Genomic DNA, 23345 nt, shown 5'->3' with positions numbered 1-23345 from the left:
GGTAAGGCCCTTCCCTTTCTTTACTTGCTCTGTATTTCTTAAATAATTCATACCTACTCTGCATTTAGCGGTTTTAAAATAATCAAATTGAAAGGTGAAAAATCTACAGCAATTGAGCCAAACTGTGATACAAATTTTATAAAAAATCGTCATCAGTTTATTCTTGTCTGTGTTTGTATACATATTTCTTTCATCAAATATAAAAAAGAATGGGAGGAATCATCTTTGGATGTTAGGTTATATAGGGAAAAAAGATTGGTTCTGCCAGTGTGTTTTGTTCTGCCAGCAGATGAATCAAAATGGATGCAACATTTCAGGCAGGTAGTCTTTTTTAAAAAAAATATTCACAGTCCCACTAACTTCCCTGCCAATAGCATATTACTGTGGTTTGTTTTGGTAGTCGTTGTAAGTAGCATTGGCTTTTAGGAAGAAGGAAGATAAAAGCAAACTATAGAGAGACGACATATAACAAATAAATAAGTCAATCAAAATTATTTCAGGATTGTCAGTATTCCTTGTAAGGTATTTTGAAAGTATCACTAATCATATTGACATATGGTGAGGCAATATTAATGTTTTTTGTTCAGCCTTTTTATCATTTAAAACAAAGGCATAATTAGTTTTAATACAATGTAAGATTACTAAATGCTGTTCTTACACTGAATGATACAGCATTGTTGGGTTCTTTTTTCTCAAAGTACATTGTAGGTAGCATGATGGGGTACTTTTGCAATAATTACATCTGCTCATTTCTCTTCTTCCACTGTCATTGCTAACATTTGTGAAGCCTTGCAAATAACTGCCAAACCTGTTTGACCAGATTAAATTGTATGACATGAAAAAATGTATACATACCAAAAGTATCTCTGACTGGCTGTATTGCAGTTTTTCTAAGGACTGAAGGTGGTGTCATAAAGCTCATTTCTGTTTCTGCACAGTTTCCCCCACTCCTTTTTTTTGTTTGTTTGGGGTTTTTTGCTTGTTTTGGGGGTGAGAGGAATACAACCTAGGAATGGCAAGGTGCAAACTCTTCATTTGTTTGAAACCTGCATTCATGTGTTGTGTTCCACACATCCCTTCCTGATAGCATTGTGTTGACCTGGGGATTGCTTTTAAACTAGAGATAGTCCTCGACTTACAAAAGTTCATTTAGTGTCCATTCAAAGTTACAACAGCAGTGGAAAAAAAAGTGATTTTTCACACTTAACAACCATTGCAGTATCCCCATGGTCACATGATCAAAATTCAGAAGTTCGGCAACGGACTCATATTTATGGTGGGTCGCGGTGCCCTAGGGGTCACGTGATCCAGTTTTCCAACCTTCTTACAAGCAAAGTCAATGGGGAAGGCAGGTTCACTTAACAACCGTGTTACTAACTTAACAGCTGCAGCGATTCGCTTGACAACTGTGGCAAGAAAGGTCATAAACTGTGTGTGGTGGTGGTGGAAATCACTTAATATTTAGTTGACAACAGAAATTTTGGGCTAAATTGTGACCGTAAATTGAGGATTACCTGTGTAATAACTATGCCGATAAATGGAAAAAGGGGATATTGTAGCTTTAAGGAATTCCTAAAAAAATGTGGCTGTCTCCTGGTTTTAAGTACAACGCCAAAGTGTTGGTTCAGATCTATAAAGCCTTCTATGGCTTGGGGTATAGTAGGTTACTGAAGGACCACTTTAATCTACGTATACCTCAACAATAAATGTTAAAATATATAAAAATGATGTGAGAGAATTCTATTCTCCTATTCCAAATGCTTGCCAGGGAAGAAAAGGAGATAGGAAGCTAGTATAAGGTTTATTAACTATCTCATACCAACCTGTATTCATAAAATACACAGACAATCCCCCATAATTCATCAGATTAACCATAAAGGATAAAAGTAGGGTGAATTAGAGTTGAGATTAAAATTAACGTTACTGATATTGGAGGAATTCAGTTGTGGTGGACAATATTTGCGGCCTCATTCTCACAGTAGCCAGAATTTGCAGGATTTGACTACCTTGTGAGCAACAGCGTTCTTTTTCCTCTTCCCATATTTAGTGCTTTTTTTCCCCTTGGACTTTGATGTCTGCTTAGAGAGGGTTGTAAAACACTGCGAAGCGGTATATAAGTCTAAGTCAGGCATGTCAAACTGCCGGCCCACAGACCGGCTGCGTCACTACGAAACCGCGCCTCCCCCATTGCCGGCAATGGGGAAAAAGTCGCGTGATGTCACGTGACGTTGCGAGTTTGACATGCCTGGTCTAAGTGCTATTGCTGTCACTGTTATTGGATATCAGTTTAAAACGTTTTTAGAAGAGCTTAAATATTCATAGTAAATATCTTTACTGATATGATTATACCTTTTGAAAAGGAACACATAAAAAAAATTGCTGTCCTAAACCATCAGGTAAATTAGAGCCTTTCTTTGCACCAGTAGCTTTAATAAGGCCTACTGCTTTTGACTGCCATGTGAAAACAGGCATAGGTAGAACAAGACAAAAATCTTTGGTGAAGTGGTTTGCTTTCTTTCTTTCATGCTTATAACGTCAGAATAAAACATAACTTATCGTTGTCTGCTTATTTGCTTTTGCTATTTCTCCTCCTGCCTCCTTCTCCCAAGATTTCCTTTGCCTCAGTTTCTGATGGATTCTGGGCCTTCATTCCTCTTCATGTAGCTGTGCAGCTTTGCTTCCAGAATTGTGGAGAAGCAGCACATACTGTATATTCTTGGAGGTGAGATCCTGCAGAAGAGTGTTTGCTGTAGGAGTAAGATTAAAATGGCTGCAGTAATGAGGCTGTTATTTTAGAATGGAGAACTTCAGCCCTGTAAATAGATATCCAGATCATTCATTGAGAATGAATAATGATAGTTATTTTTGTTTAAGGCTGGAAGTTTTTCTAATCTATTGCAACAACTGATGAGAATAATAGAACTCTCTTTTGGTAGGCTGGTTTTCATTTTCCCGTTTTTCTCTGGGCGCAGTAGAACTGCAGGCCAATTGTCCTAAGGTGAGGATGCCAAAATGCCGTAGCTCCTCATGGCAGTTCCTAATTTTTCCTATCATGTTGCTTCTGCACTTTTATAGTTTATGAGCATAGCACTGGCCTATCAGCTAAATAATATTTTTCTAGTTCCCTTATAGGAATCTGGTGATGAATTTCATTTATAATGAATTAATAAAAATGTATTTAATGTATTTAAACATACCGTATTTAAAAGTCTATCTAAAATTAAATGTTGGAATTAAAATTAATTCCTAGAAGGAGGCAATCATGAAACCATTAATTAATAAGAATTTAAAAAGCAAAAGGTCAGATCTCAGTGCACTAACCAGCCCCCATGGCTGCATCTTCCTTCGGGCTCCCCGTGCAAAACTGCAAAGCCGTTTTTTAACATGGAAAAAAATGACACATGAATAGGGCATGGAAATGTAAGGATCCACTTCAGCTTATCCCAAGAGAAATAATTAAAAAACCTTCATCAATATGTCAGTTCAAAGAAAACCTTCAAAAATATCCATATTAGAGAGAAATTAAAATATTATTTGGTTAACCATTCTGGGATTGAACGTAATGAGGAAAAATGACATATTTCCATATAAAACATAGGAATATTAATACATTTTTACTGCCAACTAAACAAATAAGATTGCAGCCATAGAAGACATTGACACTAAATGAAGAGTTGTAAAGAAAAGGTTTTTTTTTTTAAAAAAAAGACCAATATATCTTAATTATAAAACAGCAGTGTATCATTTGAGCACTTCTGACTTTAGATGTTACATAGTTCATTCAGTACAAGCTGCATTCTATTTCACCAGGTTCATGAGGTACAGCAAAATAAGACTAAAATGAAATGCATAACAAAGGAATAATCAGGAAGGGAATTTTAATCTGATCTATATTTTACAGTGAGTTTGCAAAGTATTGAGTCACAAAGTCATTTGTTTTAGGTATAAGTGTTATATCTAGTATAATCATTGATGATATTATCAGTGCACTTTTGCATAATTGTCAGCTGACTGCACTTAAAGCCATTGCATCACAGCCTTCTGTATATGCAGTTTTCCAGTACTATAATAATAAACATATCCAAGAGCCAGTTTGGTGTAGTGATTAAGGCACCAGTTTAGAAACTGGGAATTCTAGTCCTGCCTTGGGCACAAAGCCAGCTGAGTGATCTTGGGCAGTCACTTTCTCCCAGTCCCAGGAAGGAGGCAATAGCAATCTACTTCTAAAATCTTGCCAAGGGAACTATAAGCATTAGTGCAGGCAGTTGCCACGAGTCAACACTGATTCAGAGACACAAAGAATAAAAACAAAGAAACATTCATAGGGGACAAATAACACTTCTAAAGTGGTGTTTCTGTAAGAAAAAAAATAAACATTGGTTGAAGGCACAAGGAAATAGAATACGTTTCTTTGAGCCAGGACCCTGGCATTCTCCCATAGTACTATAGTATATCTTAAAAAAGAGAAGTTATTACCACGTAAGCTAAAACACACAATCCTCAATATTCTGCTCACTAGAGGAGCTGGAAATGGAAATAATGCATATCTATAGAAATCTCCTCCCAGCTTATGAGTTAGTTCCATGACGTTGATACACGTAGCCAAGGGTTACTTGAAAAGTCTGAAAATTGGAATTGTTTTACTGCTCGCAATGAAGATTGGTTTACTTTTGAAGAGAAGCCTGGAAATGTTGCTTCTTCATATACTTAGAACAAATTTTATTTAGTGGGTGAAATATAGACATAGAAAGACATAGTAGAGCTATAAATGATCAGATCCTATAAGGTGGAAACATCCATACTGCGTGGGATGATCTTAAGAGGACCCAACAATGCAGCATTTCTCATAGTATCTAAGTGTTAAGTCTTACAAAAGAAAATCAGTCTCTGGACTTGCTGTGCAACCAGAACTATTTGAGCAGTACAGACAAAATAGAGTTTTCAAGACTCACACCTAGACTTAATTAAAAAGTATTTATTATGTCTGTGAAACTCTTTGGCAGAGGAAACATCAATAACTTGCGCTATGCTGGTGACATCACACCAATAGCGGGAAAATACAAAGGCTCTGGAAGCCCCAGTACTAAAAGTCAAAGGGCACAGTGGGGAAAAAGTGGGATTAAAATATACAGAACTAATGAGTACAGATAGAACAGCCAGCCTTAGAATTGTCAGTTGAAGTTATGGAAGTTCCTTGGGTAGTTTCTGGCTTTTAGGACCAATCATCCAATAGTAAAGGAACAAGGAGTCCAGAAATATACTGCAGATTAGCATTTGGTAGAGCAACCATGAAGGTCTTCAAAAAGCTACTCAAGTGTTGTGATGTGTTCATATTTACAAAGATCAAAATCATGCAGCCATGATTTTCCCTGTGACACTCTATTGGAAATGCAAATTAGACTTTGAGGAAGTCGGATAGGAAGAGTATTGACGCCTTTAAACTTGAGTATTGGAAAAGACTCCTGACAATATGGCCGGTAAGAAAACAAAGCGGTGGATCATCAAACAAAACAATGCAGAGTTTGCAGCACAAATGACAAATTGCCCAACTTGGGACACATGATTGCAAAGTCCTAGCTCCCTGGAGAAGGGTTTAATGCTGGGAAAGGTGGAAGGAAAGAGAAGAGAGTGACCAGGAGCAAGGTGGCGATGAGTGCGCTGTTGGGAGATCTGAAAGAAAGGATTAAGCCTAGATTGTTGTGGAGAAAATCTGTGTGATTGCTAAGAGTCAAAAACAATGACACATAATCTCTTTGCCTGTACTGAAGTGGTACAATTACTGTTCACCTTTTGTTTGTTAATTAGTTTGTTGTTGTTTTAACCATGCACTCTTTGGCGTCTTTATAGGCAAGCACTTTCCATGCTAGCCTGTCAGGTGCAGCTTCTTTCAGCTGTTGCATGTTCATCTTTGTATCAGTTTTGATGTTATCAAGCCAGCGTGTTCTTTGTTTGCCCCTTCTTGTACCTCTATTACCTAGCATCATTTATTCCCCCATGAATTTGCATGCATGACGTGGCCAAAATAAATCAGGTGTAATCTTATGATTGGCTTCTAGTGATGTGTCTGGTTTTATATGATTCAGTAGTATTTTGGTATTTTTTAAAATATTCACACCTAAATGCAGTGTGTTTTTTTTCTCCCCACAACCCTATGAGGAAGGTGGGCCTGCGATTGGTTTAGAGTCATCAGGTGATTTTTTCTTGTTTGAAGATGGACTAGAACTTGGCTCTTCCAGTTTCTAGTCCAACACATGTACTACTAGACCACACTTCCATGCTTGTGATAGGGCTAATCAATTTGTTATATGTTGCTCTAAATCAGGGGTCTTCAAACTCGGCCCTTTTATGACTCATGGACTTCAACTCCCAGAATTCCTCAGCCAGCATAGCTGGCTGAGGAATGCTGGGAGTTGAAGTCCATGAGTCATAAAAGGGCCGAGTTTGAAGACCCCTGCTCTAAATGTTAGTGCTGGTTTTTAAAGTTCTTCTGTTTTGATCTTCATCTTAGTGTGCAGATATTTGGCACATTCCAAATTTGTATAAATGCTTTCTTTGCCTGAACGGTCTTACTGTATTTCATTACCCTGCTGGATGGCCAAACTGCTTGTGTTGTTTTTGAAGGGAAAGACTAGCTAACTAGCTGAGGAAAATTATATTGTTGACAAAAAGCTCAGATTTGCTTAGATTAAGCCTCCTGTCTCTGTGGAGTCTGTATTCACTTTATAAATGTCACTAATTTTTGATAATACAGTGAAAACGTCAATATTGTGGATGTGACAGAAAAAGAATTTAAGTAGCCTTGGGTGGGGTGAACATGGTGGTCCTCGCCATTTCCTGCATATCCCAGGTTTTTTAAAAAAATAATATATAGGACTTGGTATATGTTTAAATATTTTTTTTATTGAAAAGTTTTTCAATACATTTTATCTTTAACAAAACAAAACCTCCCAACCCACCCACCCCTTCCCAACCCGGCCCATCCCTCCCTCCCTCCCCTTCCCCCCTCCCCGACTTCCCAGAGCTAAATACAAGGTATAAAAGTAGAAACAATCATAATCTACCATATGCTAACAACAATGAGTTATTAAGTCTATCGCACTTTAACTCTTGTAAAATGACTACAAGCAATATAAATATCACATCAATACTTATTCAGATGCTAAATGAAACTTTTTAGTCCCATATTTATTCTGGATGTAATCAATCCATTTTTTCCACTCCACAATATATCTCTGTTGCGAATGGTCCTTCAAATACGCCGAAATCTTTGCCATTTACGCCAGGTTGGAAACTTTTAGAGTCCATTATTCTATAGTCGGCAGTTCTTCCTTCTTCCAATATTGCCCTACTAAGTCTTGCTGCCGTAATTAAATTCAACATCAAATGTTTAAATATTTTTTGTAGTTAAGGTATTTTATTTGGCTTTTATTTGGCTTTCTTTAAATGAATGGCTTTATTCTGATAGAATTATTTAGCACCTAAAAATTATATTAAATATTTCTTTAAAACCGTTAGTGAATTACTGTTTAATTATTTTAGTGACAGATTGTAGGTTTTTCTGAAATTTTGTTCTAGAGTTATTTCTTTAAAGTATATTTTAACTGCCTATAAAAGAAAAACCTCAGAAATTTCTTGTACCATAGTTCTCTCACATTAAATTCTCTCACATTAAGACAAACTGAATGTAAGAAATTATATTTCTGAATATAAGTGGTAAGTGTGTGTGGATGGGGGTCTTTTGGGTTTGCTATAGACTCTCCCATTGAATTTCTGTGAGATCAGATTGGTCCTGTGAATGACCATTTTTCATGTGCAGTGTCTCATTCCACCAATGGTGGAATATAGCTGAAATGAGATTATACCCTTCCCTGCAATATACACAAATTAATTTGGTGGCAATTTTGGTTTCCTATAGCAAAGTGGTGTCACTTTTACTCCAAGTATTGCCACTTAGTTGGTTTTGCTTTTACTCTAGGAATTGCCACTTAAAGCAATAGACTACTTTCAGCTTTGCCTGAGCCTAGAAACGCTTATAGTCATGAAAATGACCATATTTTCTTATTAAAAAAGACTTCATCTTCCTTAGACAATTTGTTTCAACATGCTGATGAATCTTCATATCCTTCATTATTGTTTAGGGTTGAAAAAAATTGCTATTTCAATTCACGTGTTTAAGAATAAAACTTTTCCCATACGTTCAGTTCATTTTATGTTGATTAAAATGTTATTTTTCAGTTTTTAAAATTTTGGAAAGATGATGCATGGAGATGTCATAGGTACTAGGAAAGGACGTTGCTTCCAGCTCGTAACTCCCATTGTTAAATCCTGCTTTTAGACTACTGTCCTGAAGTCTCTGCAGGCCAGCATAAACCCAATGCACAAGTGTCCTGTAATACAAATATTTCTGGTTTTACAAGAAAAACCTCCAGGTAGAAAACATACTTTAAAAAAACTTGCTGATCTGAACATTCATAACTAATAGTAGTACAGCTTCTAAATATTTATGTTCTGGTACACATTTTTTCTTTAAATTATACACATTATATGTTCCTGATCTCTGGGATCTTGAGCATATTTAATGAGCGGTAAAGCTTGAAATGTTTTGAATGAATGTATCATCAGCCCCCTAAAAAAACTAAAACAAGGGAAGGAAAACTGTTATGCCATAGATAACAATGTTTTCCGCCATTCATGCATTCCCCCCTTTTTTGTCCAATTTAGTAATATAGTGGTTTTGTTCAGTCTCATAACTTGTAAAACAGGAATGGAGAATCTTCAGCACATGCAAGCCTCTTTAGTGAAATGTCTTCTCTTCCATTCCATATTTATGATTTAGCTAATATTTTTCAAAAGAGCTTAATTGATTAATATTGATTCTGGATGAACTCTGCATAATATTTGGGGCTCTTTATAACTAAGAAAACATCAGCTTCAGTACTGAGCAAGATGAGGATAGTGATCATGTAGAAAATGAGTTTGTTCATTCAGACACAAGCTCATAATCCATAATATCTTCTAATACTTATTTACGTATTTTATTTTTCAGTCTTGGCCTAAGTATGATGATGTTCATAAAAAAATGCATGCCCTTGCGGAATTCATGGACCTGCCTTGTTTTCCAGATATAACAGAGCGCAGCTTCCTTCATCCAAATATTCTTTGCATGAAATACATGATGGAAATCAACTTGCCTGGTAAGGGAATATTTAGTAGTCTACTTTAATATCTTCTAGTTGTTTAAATGTTCTTGTTCAAAATCTAATTTTTTGAAACAGGATCCTATATTAAAAGAAGATAATGCGTACAATGAACAAGCAATTGGTCCTTTATGAATCAAAAATAAAGATTATCTATCTGTCTATATATTTATTTATCTATCTACCTACCTACCTATCATGGACTAGATTCAGACCATCACTGAATCTAGTGAAGGATTTGTGACATCTTTGCTAACTTGAAAAAGCAGAAATGTTCTTACATTATGCTCTTAATTTAGTATAATAATTAAAAACCCTTTATTAAGAACAATAAATGCTATCATACTATCAACCTTTGAAACATCAACATATGCTATTTAAAGTTTTGCAGAATGTGAAGACATGATCATGAACTATAGTTTAATTTTACTTAGTGCATTAAGTTTCTGATTATTTATATTTTCTAACAAAATCAATGGAACTTTATGGAATTTTACTTTGATTATGTAATGCCCAAAGTAAGTAGTTAGACTTTTGTTTTTATTGACCTGGGTTATTTTGTGCTGGGAGATGTTATAATATAATTTTCCATGTTATCTGAAATACTAGTTCCCAAGGACTAAACATGTTTACTTGCAACCATGTAACTATTTCAAACAGAGAATATGTAACTCACTGGTTGCTGTGGTGACTATTTCAGAATGATGCATTATAACATTTGAGGCTGCTCTCAATAGTGTTTTTTTTTCATTCAGATGATATGAACAAATGGACTTGTAGAGTGATTAAAAAAATTGGTGTTGGTGAAACAGACTTTCTGACGCTTCATCCTGGTAATAAATCAACTTGGAAAGTGAAATATGATATACTTGCTGTAGCTATTATTATAGTAGTGCTGAAAATTCTATTCTTGCTGGATGATGAATATGAGTGGTAAGTGTCCTTTGCTTTATAAAAATAATACTTAACTTTGCAGCTCTCAATTGCAAAAAATAGTAGTCAAATGTTGTTAATTATAAAAATTTATTCTATTCTAAAGTTGAAATCAGTTTAGATAAAAGATAGCTTGTTGCTTGGTTGATATTAATTTTCAACCATGGCTCCTCAGTGGATAGCTTTGGGCCAGTCAGTTTCTCTCAGCCCAGCCTACTTCATCAGATTGTTGTTGCTGGGGGAAAAAGGAGCCAGCACTATGTACAGTTTTGAGCTCCTGTACAAAAGACAATATGTAAATGTAATAAATAAATAAAAAATAAATTGCACTTGGATTTCCTTTTGCCATTTTCCTCCGACAGATTGTGTTCATTGGAGCTCTAAATAGTATCAGAATTTTTTGGACCTAATATGAATTAAAGTATTAATTATCTTATGTTCAGACCGATAAAAATGTTTTGATGGTGTGAAGTTTAATATTTGAGTTGTGCTGGCAGCCTAAATTTCTACAATGCATTCCTTTCATGCAACAGGTGCTAATTTGTACACAGTGTAAATATAAGGCTGACAGACTACAGATTACAGTAGTAATCTGGGGTGTTAAAATTGGAAACGGCCCAGTGATAGTAATTGAAATATTAAATACATTTGATAAGATTAGACACAGGGTCATGATTCCAATAAATAGCCAATCTGATTCATATTTTGTATTTTCAGGCTGCTGGCAAACTATGTGGAGGAAAGAAACAAAAAAAATGAAGAAGGTACCAAGCTTTTTTTTAAAAAACAACAACAATATAGATTAAGTTTTATAATTTCAACCATTCCTCCTAAAGTGTCTGGGGCATAATTGTGAAGGCTCATCTGAAAAATATTTGAAATTAGGAAAGAAAAACAAAAGAACTCTGAATAATTTGGACTATGTTGGCAGATGACTTTAAGAATGTTCAAAGGGTTGCCTAGATTTTATAGTGGTATATCTATGTTACTTATAGTATATAAGTTTTGAGTACGGTAGGTGAGTTCAGAAATCATGTGAATCAACCAGTTCTTTAGTCACAGGCAGTCACAGATTGGCTGCAAATTTATGCTTTTCTTTCTCACAATCTCTCACTATTTTGATGCAGTTTCCCTGAAATATTCCCGCTGTCCATAACTGTGATTAGTATTAAACTGTTTTGATGACCTACATGTTTTGGCCAGTGGAGCTGTATGTATCTCAGGGTTACTATGGTTTAATAAAGATTGTTTTGTCACAGGGTGACAAAGCTGGTGAAATCATTTTATAAGCTTCAGTGTAGGTTGTTTGGGATTAAATCATTATCTTAAAAAATCTGCATTAGGAAGTAGACATGTTTATCTTAGCTACTATAGGATATCAGAAGATTAGTGTATTACTTTTAATTACAGCGTGGAGGGAGTTAGCATGGTTTCCCTGTGTCATAAGGCTTGTCTCTGTTTCTGAGCTTGCTTTCTATTGAATGCTTTTAAGAGAAGAGTTACAAGTTCTCTTGTTCTACAGGTTGTCCAATTTTTGATATTAGAAAATGGTACATGGTTGTAAAGAATATTTTGGATGTGGAGCAGAAGAAATTTAATGAAGAAAGAATCAGGTACATCTCTTAAACACTACTCTTACTTGTTTTGATATTCCCTTTTAGGTTATGCAAAACAAAGCAAAGAAACAAGAAATAGTGAGCCAAAGAAAATAGGGCATTATAAGAAAAGGAAATACAGCTTAATATAATTTATACCAACACCCGTTCATTGATCTCTCCATTGTCTTTATATCCATATGAACCAGTCTTGCTTCCCCCACGTGTGTACAATGCTTCATCATTCTTTTTGTCCTTTAATCTTCCCTCTTTTCAGGATCTCATCAACTTCAGTCAATAATGGTTGTATCAGTTTTCCTCTTCCTCTCAACCTATTCATCCTTCATGTATTTCTTTTGGAACTTAATTCTCATTCATTCTCTTTGTATCACCAAACCAGCTTAGTATACATCATTCACCTTAATATTTGGCCCAACTTCTTCATTCCTTTATCTTATCTCTTCTTACTTTTCATGTCAGACTTTTTAAATACTCTCTTTCCACGACATTCAAGTTCTTGTTTCCCTGACACACCCAACTCTCACTTCCTGGTAACAAAGTGAACAGAAGCCTTCCCTTAAATACAGCCATTTCACCTTTTAAACAGATATTTATTCTTTGCAGTAGACAACACACTACATACTATCACTTGCTCATCCTACAATGTCTTTATTTTCTATCTTTAATAAATATTCTAAAATACTACTCCAAGCTACACTACGTTTATCTGGTGGCTCTGATTTTTCCCCACTCTGACTTCCCCTTTCTTTGTATTCAGACCAATTTTCAGCGAGTATAAACATTTAGACCCCCTTAGAAACCATACTGTAAGTCTTTGTATTTGCCTTGCTGCATGATAAATTATAAATATGGATTCTTATTTGTATTGTTAGGACTTCTATTGTGGATATATGTATGCTGTTAGTTTTGCCATTGCTGCTATTCTCCAAGTTTAAGTTCCATATCAGATATTGTTGGTGTTATATTTCAATTTTCAAACATAGCCTTTATACTCATATCAGCCAGCCACTTCACTAGCATGCTGGTATTTTCACATTTCTTCAGTATAAATTCTATAGTGTATATGCGCTTCTGATTTTTTCAACTTTCCCAGTATATGATTTCTTCAGTGTATTTCTTGGATGTGCATTACATTTTGGTACCATTCTTTAACAAATCACTATCATTCAGATATTCCTTCATGTCAGTTTTATCTGAAATTATTTTGTGTTTTTTATTTTTAATCCAACACATTCTGCTGAGGTTCCTTGTTGGCCATTTTCATTCACTTGAAGAATTACGTTTTATTATAATTGTACAATAATACAAGTGGAAGTTGTTTTCCGTTGCCCTACCTCCTTTACGCGTTAGCTTGTTCAACTAATTCTTGCTCTGTTTGGTTATGTTCATTGCAACTTTCTTTTTCTCACATTATATGGTATGCTTCTTTTATCATTTTTGCAGCAATCATTGGCTAATATACTGTAGTGTAAATTCTTTAGAACTATACGTAATATTGCACTACTGTGTCAGAGGTTATCTGATTTGCAGTAAAGAGTCTGCTTAAACAAACAGTGAAGTGCACTGCTTTCTGTGAGGTTTGTTTAATCAGAATATCTATTAGCAGGAATTGGATGAAGCCCAGATTAACACTGCAAGTCATAATATTATAGTATTATGGATAGTTCTAAAAAGTTCACAAATTGCTCTCGCCACTGAATTCTATTCTATTCTATTCTATTCTATTCTATTCTATTCTATTCTATTCTATTCTATTCTATTTCACTCCACTCCACTCCACTCCACTCCACTCCACTCCTCATCCACAAAGACTCTTGCATTTGATCATTCTGCCTGGTATTCTTTTTCGTATCATCCATTACCACAGCTCCATATTCTTCTATGGTATTCTGTACTTTTAATTTGTTTCTGTCTGTTCCAGAGAGCTTCCACATCTTTTCATCTATTTCTCTTCTATTTATTCTTTTGTGAAATTATACTGCTACTCCCTTTTCATGTGGGGTTAATAACTCTAAGCCACAGCTTTAGCTATTTCATTCATAATTAAATATATACTTTTGCTTTCATGTCTGTTTTATCACCTCTAGTCTAGAATATCAAGATCATTCAGATTAACATCCTTCCGGTTTCCCTTAGTTTCATATACATACCACATATCAAAGTGGGTTTTTTATTTCTTCCAATAATTCCTCGTATTTGTCATTGAGTCCACCCATACTCTATGTGATAGTCTTCCATTTGCCATAATCACCTTCTAGACCAGACATGTCAAACACAAGGCCCGGGGGCCAGATCCGGCCCGCGAAGTGGTTTCATGTGGCCCGCGAAGCCATCCTGGAAACAGGGAGGGAACGGCCCCCGCTGCCTTGGCCCTGGCCCAGAGACCCTCCTTCTGCCAGAGACCCCCAGATCTGTCCCACTCCTGCCCAGGCCCCCATAGGCACCCTTGATGCGAACGATGTAGAGCTGGCCACGCCCAGCCAGCAGGCCATGCCCACCCTGGCCACGCCCACCCAGTAGGCCACGCCCACTCAGGGCATACCCACCCGGCCCCCTGAGGGCAACGGCAATGCTCATGCGGCCCTCAATGAAATTGAGTTTGACACCCCTGTTCTAGACCATAGATACTCACCTCTACCATCTTATCATGACTTTAGTCAATTAAACTTTCCAAAAGGTTTTCTGGTGATTTGGAAAAGTGAAGCCTAAATTCCAAGCTTCATCCAGCCTGCATTCAGTATTTCCTGTTAACACTAAGACCAGTACTGGTCAGGATGGTACATTTTCCATTTGGGGAATGAATAATGATACTCAAGAGATAATGATAAAGTTAGAAGTCATTTAAAACTGTGTATGGGAGCATGAGATAATGTAAGCTGTGTGTTTTCCAACTCTCAGAATCTAAAGGAAGGGGAAGACCTGTATATGGGTTTGATTGTAACATGACCATTTGGGGGGTATTTATAGTACATTCAGAAAGTATTCAGACTCACTTCACTTTTTGTTGTTCTGCAGCCTCATTTTACTGTTGTTGAAATTCATTTTTTTCCCTCATTAATCTACACTCAGTACTCCATAATGAAAAAGTGAAAACAAATTTTTGAAATGTCTGTAAATTTGTTAAAAAGAAAAATCTGAAATACCACATTGGCATAAGTTTTCAGACCCTTTGCAACAACACTTGAAATTTAGCCCCAGTGCCTACTATTTCTCTTGATCATTGCTGACATGTTTCTGCACCTTGATTGGAGTCGACCTGTGGTAAATTAAATTGATTAGACATGATTTGGAAAGGTACACACCTCACAGCTGACAATGCATACTGTAGCAGAGCAAAAGCCATGAGGTCAAAGGAACTGCCTGCAGAGCTGAGACACAGGATTATTGCAAGGCACAGATGTGGGGAAGGCTACAATAAAATTTCTGCTGCACTAAAGGTTCCTAAGAGCACAGTGGCCTCCATAATTCTCAAATGGAAGATGTTTGGCACAACCAGGACTCTTCCAAAACTGGTTGCCCGGTCAAACTGAGCAATTGGGGGCCTTAGTAAGAGAGGTGGCCAAGAACCCAAAGGTCCCTCTGACTGAGCTCCAGAGATCCTGTGTAGAGATGCAACAGAGTTCCAGAAGGACTACCGATATCACTGCAGCTCTCCATCAATCTGGGCTTTATAGCAGAGTGGCTAGATGGAAGCCTCTCCTTAGGGCAAAACACATGAAAACCCTCTTGGAGTTTGTAAAAATGCACCTGAAGGACTCTCAGACTGTGAGGAACAAGGTTCTCTGTCTGATGAAATCAAGATTGAACTGTTTGGCCTCAGTTCTAAATGTTATGTCTGCAGGAAACCTGGCACTGCTCATCACCTGCCCAATATCATCCCAACAGTAAAGCATGGTGGCGGCAGCAGCATGCTGTGGGGATGTTTTTCAGCAGCAGGGACTGGGAGACTGTCAGGGTTGAGGGAAAGCTGAATGGAGCAAAGTTCAGGGATATCCTCAATGAAAACCTATTCCACAGCACTCAGGACCTCAGACTGGGCTGAAGGTCCACTTCCCAACATGACAACGATCCTGAGCACATTGCCAAGACAACACAGGAGTGGTTTAGGGACAACTCTGAATGTCCTAGAGTGGCCCAGCCAGAACTCTTATTGGACATCTCTGGAGGGACCTGGAAATGGCTGTCCATCAACGGTCCCCATCCAACCTAGCTAAGCTTGAAAGGATTTGCATGAAAGAATGGGAGAAAAATCCCCCAATCCAGGTGTGCAAAGCTTGTCACGTCATACCCAAAAAGACTTGAGGCTATAATTGCTGCCAAAGGTGCTTCAACAAAATACTGAGTGAAGGGTGTGAATACTTAGCCCAATGTTATATTACAGGTTTTTTTTTCTTTTTAATAAATTTACAGGCAGTTTAAACGTTCTGTTTTCACTTACTGAATGTAGATTAATGAGAAAAAAATTAATTTCAAAAACTGTAGAATTAAGCTGCAGCATAACAAAATTCACAAAAGTGAAGGGGGTCTGAATACTTTCTGAATATACTGTAGACGTCTCCTGCATGCATCCAAAAACCATTATTTCATTTTTAGGCGTTTATGGCGATGTGAGAAGCCACTATTCTATACAGCCACTGAAAAGTATGTTGTCCTCAAGAAGAAACGTGAGTAGAGTTTATTGTTATTTCCTTTCCCTAAAATATACATCATATTCCTTTTTGTTCAGAGAATGAGAAGCCAAAATAACTTGCTCTACAATTGGAAGAACTGATTTGATTCATTTGCCTATTTGTTTGTTTATATGATTTATATGACTGCTCATCTTACACAGGTGACTCACCAGCTTCCCTGTTTAGCTTGTTCCCCCTGTAATTGAAATCACCTGACCATCTTCTTGGCCAGAAACTAGGCTTCCAACAGAAATTTCTCACTTGATACTTCCTTACTGAGGTCTAGTAGATTATCCTCAGTGTAATTTGTCCATGCACAGGAGGGCCCTCTTAACTTTGCCTGCATTCTTTTTCTCCTCAGGAGAAATCTAGTGTCGGCAGTCATTGCACAGAACACTTGGATTCTTCCAGAAAGGATTGTGCCACCCATTTTCTTGGCCATTTCATGGGAGGTCCCTAGCTACTAAGATTTTGTATTTCCATTTCTAGGTAGATCAAGCATGGTTTAAGCTTCCCTCAAAGTAGCTATGCCAGAGCAGGGCTTGAGTTTTATTATTTATCCTCTTTACTAACCTTTTTAGCCTTGATACGGATGTCTTGGCAATACGTTTTCTTCTGAGAGAAGCGACCCAGTAATTTTTGTTTCTTGGAAGTCTTTTTTTTCTAATGCTTCCTTAAATCCTGAGATTGCAAGTGCTCCTTTTGAAGTGTATGTGAGTATGGATGGGGGTGAGGGTAGAGGGGCACATATAATTTCCTTACTGTGAATTTCTGTTGTCTTAAGTGTCATGGAAGGGAGGTTGGCCATCTTTATTTCTTCTAGGACCAGAAAGTTATAACGACAAAAGACCACAAATTAAACAACAAATTAACATTAAACAGCACTCCTGGAACTTCCTGTTTTGCATTTTTTTTCTTATATCGCTTAACTATTCTAGTTTGTTGACAACTCCAGGTGTTAGAGCTTTCCATTTCAGACATGCTTTGTTGTGCTGGCTTGAACTACTGCATTGTTCTTTCAGTCTGATCTAGGAATTGAGATGATAGCTCCCCTTGAAGAGATTTTGATGGGGGGAGGGGGAGGGGTGGTCTTCATATTGGATCCCATTTGCTTTGTATTGTATTTTGTTTTTATTGTTTATAATTCTGCTAGCAGCCCATGATTAGTTTAGAATCAGGTAGTACCTAAATTGAAACCGATAAACAAATCAGACAAAATTAGAAATTGGATCCTCCCTCACTTGCTGCTCGTAAGTGAAATATCTGGATATACCTAAAACAATCGCAAATGGGTGTACTTTATTATTGTAGTATTTTTGTTCTGTACAGAGGTGGTAATGGATCTTCAGAGACAGTTTCGGACCCTGACTGGCTGCCTGGAACTAACTGAGAAGCAAAAGCCTTCCCTTTTCCAGTTCAACTGGATGGAAGAAAGCACAAAAAAGGACTGTTTTCATGGGCATAGTCTTGGAGCAATTTTACAACAAAAAAGAGATATCTTTACCCCTCTGAACAGAGACTATTGGTTGTGTACAGTTAAAAAGCGCAAGAGGTAAGTTTTTAATGCTCTTGTTGAAAATGTTTGCTGAATGTTCCATTTTTAAAATGGTTGAATTAAACTTGGTGGCGCAACAGCTCCCTTTGTTCTTGGATGAAGCTGATTATCTAGACCCGTACCAATTGGGCTTCAGGCCCGGGTACAGCATGTAGACGGCATTGGTCGCGCTGGTGAATGATCTCTGGCGGGCTCGGGACAGGGGTTGCTCCTCTGTCCTAGTCCTTTTAGACCTCTCAGCGGCTTTTGATACCATCGACCATGGTATCTTGCTGCGACGTCTCAGGGGGCTGGGAGAGGGAGGCACAGTTCTCCAGTGGTTCTCCTCCTACCTTCTGGGACGTTCGCAGTCGGTGTTGGCAGGGGGACAGAGGTCGACCTTGAGGCCTCTCATTTGTGGAGTCCCTCAGGGATCGGTCTTCTCGCCTCTCCTGTTCAACATCTACATGAAGCCGCTGGGCGAGATCATTCGTGGTTTTGGAGTTGGGTATCATCAGTATGCTGATGATACCAAGCTTTTTATTTCGACCCCAAACCACCCCAGTGATGCCCTCGACGTGATGTCCCGCTGCCTAGAGGCGGTCCGGGTCTGGATGGGGAGGAACAGGCTTCGGCTCAACTCTGACAAGACTGAGTGGCTGTTCGTGCCGGCATCCCGGGAAATTCCGATTATTCCATCTCTGGCCATGGGGGGTGAGCTATTACCCCCCGTAGATAGGGCGTGCAACTTGGGGGTCCTTATAGATTCACAGCTCTCTTTAGCATATTGGAGCTGTGACTAGGGGGGCCTTTGCCCAGGTTCGCCTGGTGCGCCAGTTGCGACCCTATCTGGACCGGGATGCCTTACGTACAGTCACTCATACGCTCGTGACCTCTCGTCTGGACTACTGTAATGCTCTCTACATGGGGCTGCCCTTGAAGTCCACTCGGAGGCTTCAACTGGTGCAGAATGCAGCCGCGCGAGTTGTACTGGGAGTTTCCCGATACTCCCATGTTACACCTTTGCTCCGTGAGCTGCATTGGCTGCCGGTTGCCCTCCGGGTGAAATTCAAGGTGTTGGTAATGACTTACAAAGCCCTACATGGCATGGGTCCGGATTACCTACGGCAACACCTGCGGCCGGCGTCAACTTCCCTCCGTCCAGTGCGCTCCCACAGAGAGGGCCTCCTCAGGGTGCCTCCGATCAAAGAATGCCGATTGGTGGCCCCCAGGGGGAGGGCGTTCTCTGTGGGCACACCAGACCTGTGGAACCGCTTGCCGGTTGAGCTCCGGATGGCCCCCGACCTTCGCTCCTTCCGGCGCGATCTAAAAACGTATTTATTTCAGCAATCTGACCTGGTCTGATGGGTTGGGGTTGGGGTTTTAATATGTTTTTAATTATTGTTTTAAATTTTAAATTTGGGCATTATATTTAATTGTTTTTTAACTTTTGTATTCTGTTTTTTATATTTATTGCCCTGTACACCGCCCTGAGTCCTTCGGGAGAAGGGCGGTATAAAAATATAATAAATAAATAAACTGTCTATATTAGAGCACCAAACTGGAGTCCTAATGTGGCAGTTGGTGATCCAGTCGAGAGATTGCCAAAAGTTGTGTCAGGCATGAAATTCCAGTTAAACTGACAACATGCTTATGCACAGGAATTTATTCAGCCGATGGTTAACACTATTTTGGCACTAGATAAGGGTCAGTGGGATGCAAGAGGAGTTGAACTTAATCCTTTTGTGGCCACATAGAGAGACTAGGCTGATTCCTCTTTTGACTTGGTCCCCAGATTCTTCCACTCCTCCTAAAAGTTGTTAACAAAATAAAAATATTTTTAAATGACCAAGGAATATTATTAATCACATGATCTGAGAGGAATCCTATTAACTATGAGCATTATAATTAATTTGAGATGTAAATGATATGTTTTGGGTTTTACATTGTTTTTATTCTGCTTTTCTTTTATATTTTTATTATTTATATATAATCTTATATAAATATAAACTTATATTTAACTTCATTTTTCTAAAAACGTAAGCTCCAGTAAAGCTATAGAAACTCTTAGAGACTTTTTCCACATGCATCGGACCAATTATATTATGAATTTAAAAATGGCTAGAACAGATGACTTCGAACTGTCTTGTAAACCTTATCTACCAATATAAATTTAGAAGTCCCAGGGTTCTACGTGGCCACAAAATCTACTTTTAAACACTATAGATGTTAAGTGTGGCTGGCAAAAATTGTGGCTAATGATAAACAACAGAGGTATTCTACCAGTTTTCAATGGAAAATCAAACAAAAATGGAATGTAAAGAGTCCAATAGATTTAAGCACATTTAATACACTCGGGGGGAGGGGAATTAAATTGTCAATATCATTGAAAACCTTAATGTTCCGATGGCATCATCTTGCCTGCTGTGACTTTTAGCTGTCTCAGTGTATTGGAAAAACAATTACTGTACTAGGTCTTCAGTCCTACAAAAATGCTATGCCTATGATACATCTAAATGAATATAGTATGGTGACGGTTGGAAATCAGTAAGACTAAGACAATTCCATCGATCCAATTATCATTAAACTCAGTTTTTAAAGAGAATTGTATAGTTTTGTTTTAATTTTGCCGTTAGAGACAATGAGAGCTGATACTTTCCAGTACCAGAATGAGAATGAAAACTTCTACACAAAAGCAGCTGAACATTGCTAATTACATGGAATATATACTATATGCCCTGTGGCTTGCATTTAAAGTAACTCCTAATCCACTCCATCTTTTCCCCAGATTATGTGACTGTGAATGAATTGACGTTATAGTTTTCAACATTTATGTTTCTGGATCCTTATCTAAATTTCTGCCTCAGAGTGTAACAACCTATGTGTAGATGGGGACTGTATGACTTTACAGATTTATTTTGAAGGCAAACAATGTAAAAAATTATAGACTACATCCAATATTATAGATTATTTAGTGAGACGAATCTGAAATTATGATTTGTTCTACAGATAGAATATCATCTGTCTGATACCATTGCATAAGTATCTAAGTGCTTAGCGGTAAAGAACATCTGAAGATCTGTAATGGGTTTCATTGAGGGCCATCTGGTCTAGCATTATGGCTAACCAGATGTATCCAGGAAGCTAATAAACCTGGACAGGCCCTCTTCCCTGTTGTCTTTTATCAGCAAGTATTTTGGACATAATTCCTGAGATTCCAGAAATAGTACATAGACATTAAAACCAAGAACCAAATAGATAGCTCAATCTTCATGAATTTATCTTGTATGTTATTTATTTGTATTTATATCTTGCTTTTCCTCCAAGGAAATTGATTTGGGATCTTTCTTCATTTTAAGCCCACAAGATGATTAATATTTATGATTTGGTCTCTGTTTTCTGAACATTGTAATTTTAGAATACACTTGTGCTACTTTTCTTACAACATTATTTCTCTCTTTGTTAGGCCGCGCAACCCTCGCAGTCGGTACATCGAATCAGATTTTCCCCATACCTATCGATTTATGCTAGATCTGTTTTCCTTCCTCCTAAGAGTGCAGCCCTATCTCATCCATGAAGAAGTATCTACGATAGAACATAAACTCTTTCATTCCAAATTTCATATGAAGTCCAGAATATTCAAAGTTCAAAAAAAGTGAGAAGTCGTTAAGTCCAGTGACTGTTGTAAGGAAGACCTATACTAGTAACCAAAAATAATCCATGTAAGTTTCATGCTCCATCTCATTAATTCCATGGAAATTATCAGGTTAAGAGAGATGCATCCTGTCTGCAATTAGTTTATATTTAGATCAACTTCAGAAATCAAATCTAACAACCGAGCTTTGCAAAGGAAAAAAAAAATCAGTGATGAGTGTGAACACTACCTCTGTTTTCTCAGGTCTCTCCTGCCTAAGGAGCCTTTGTTTTGTAGAAGATGAACCAGTTTGTTAAGTAACAGTTTTCTGCTAAATGCATATAATATTGGGAAAACCCCATTTCCTAAGCATCCAGTTTGGGAAACTTTTGAGTGTGCAATTCATACAAACTGGGTTTGCAAGCTAAATTTGTTGGACTAGTGTTATGTTTGAACTGAATCTTGCACATCCATTCATCAGGAAAATTATAGAAAAGATGAGATCTGACTACCAAAGTTTGTTTTTCTTCTGTGCAATAATGATATAAATAATGTTTTCTGTTGTAAAATGTTCACACATTTATTTATATTGTATAATATAAACAGTATAGATAATATTTTCTTTATATAGCTCTATTATATTTTTCTCATTAAAGTGTATTTATTACTGCAAAAAATAAAACTCAATATATATTGAAATGTTACCTTTTTTTGGAAATTAAAACTACATCTGAATCTAGTGAAACAGTAGGCCACGGGTTACTTTGCCTTGTCTCAAAGTGCGGAGGCCAGTTCCGACTTTTCAATCTGATTCTCCAAACAGTTTCAGTCTCAGCCCTTACTAATTTTCTCTTTAATTCTTTTATATTTTAGAAAGTAGATTACTCATCAGAGTAGCTAAAAAGGGCCATAACATTGAAAGGTAAAGGGGTTTGGTTTTTCCCCCGTCTTGTTTGTTTTGGGGAGGAGAATCAAATGTACCTGAGAGAGGGTCAAGGATATCTCACTTCCTAATGATACTTCTGAAGAACTTGGAATGCTAGTACAAACTGTGAGTAACAGTTTTAACAAGGTTGCAAAAGCAGCAAATGTAATTTTAGGCTGCATCAACAGAAGAGCTGTTTCTTAGTCATGAGAAGTAACCCACTTAATCTGTTTTGGTCAGATCCCCAGCCCCACCCCTCTGTTCTGGGTGCCTTGATTCAAGGTGGTTTTAGACTAGAGGAATTGGATCGGTGCAGAGAAGGGCAGTGAGGATTATCAGAGGACTAAGAACAGAATCCTGTCAAAAGATAGAATAAACTTAGGGCTTTAGCGTTAAAGAAAATCGCACATAAGAAAATAAAAAGAGACCAGTTCTCTATTATTCCGTCATGTAAGACCTGAAATAACAATGTAAGTGATCGAAAGGTAGATAACCATTGAATTCTAGGAGGAAAAAGTATCCTAATAAATCGGTGAAAACAGAACTGAATATGCAAAGAGTTGTAGAGTGAACAGGAAGGGATATTTTATCATGTAAAAAAGCTAAAGAAATTTGGATACAAATACATACAGTCGCCTAATTCAGAAGATTTTAAAGATTAAAGTCTTTGGGGACTAATAGGCAACTAGAAAAAGGTCGTGGATATGACAACTGCAGCAAGATTATTATATGCTCCAAAGTGGAATGATTCAACACTACCCACAATGGAGGAATGGTTGGTGAAGTTGGGGAAATTTGCAGAAAAGGCTAAATTAACTCTTTTTTATTAGAGAAAA

The 23345-nt window shown here is 37.5% G+C and overlaps 1 protein-coding gene across 1 annotated transcript in view; it reads left to right on the top strand.

Annotated features, from left to right (window-relative positions):
- Positions 1-22283, top strand: part of TAF1B (TATA-box binding protein associated factor, RNA polymerase I subunit B) — a 45950-nt gene extending 23667 nt beyond the window's left edge. Inside the window, exons 9-15 of the mRNA XM_083349562.1 lie at positions 9047-9194; positions 9953-10130; positions 10848-10894; positions 11653-11743; positions 16340-16410; positions 17746-17968; positions 21417-22283. Of these exons, the coding sequence (XP_083205688.1) occupies positions 9047-9194; positions 9953-10130; positions 10848-10894; positions 11653-11743; positions 16340-16410; positions 17746-17968; positions 21417-21609 (951 nt within the window). The 3' untranslated portion in view covers positions 21610-22283. The remainder of the gene's footprint in view (positions 1-9046; positions 9195-9952; positions 10131-10847; positions 10895-11652; positions 11744-16339; positions 16411-17745; positions 17969-21416) is intronic.
- Positions 22284-23345: the final 1062 nt, after the last annotated feature.

Source organism: Vipera ursinii (genome assembly GCF_947247035.1).
Source record: "Vipera ursinii genome assembly, chromosome: 1".
Taxonomy (NCBI): Eukaryota; Metazoa; Chordata; class Lepidosauria; order Squamata; family Viperidae; genus Vipera; species Vipera ursinii.
The sequence above is the reverse complement of the archived record's forward strand: the minus strand, read 5'-3'. Positions and strand labels throughout refer to the sequence as shown.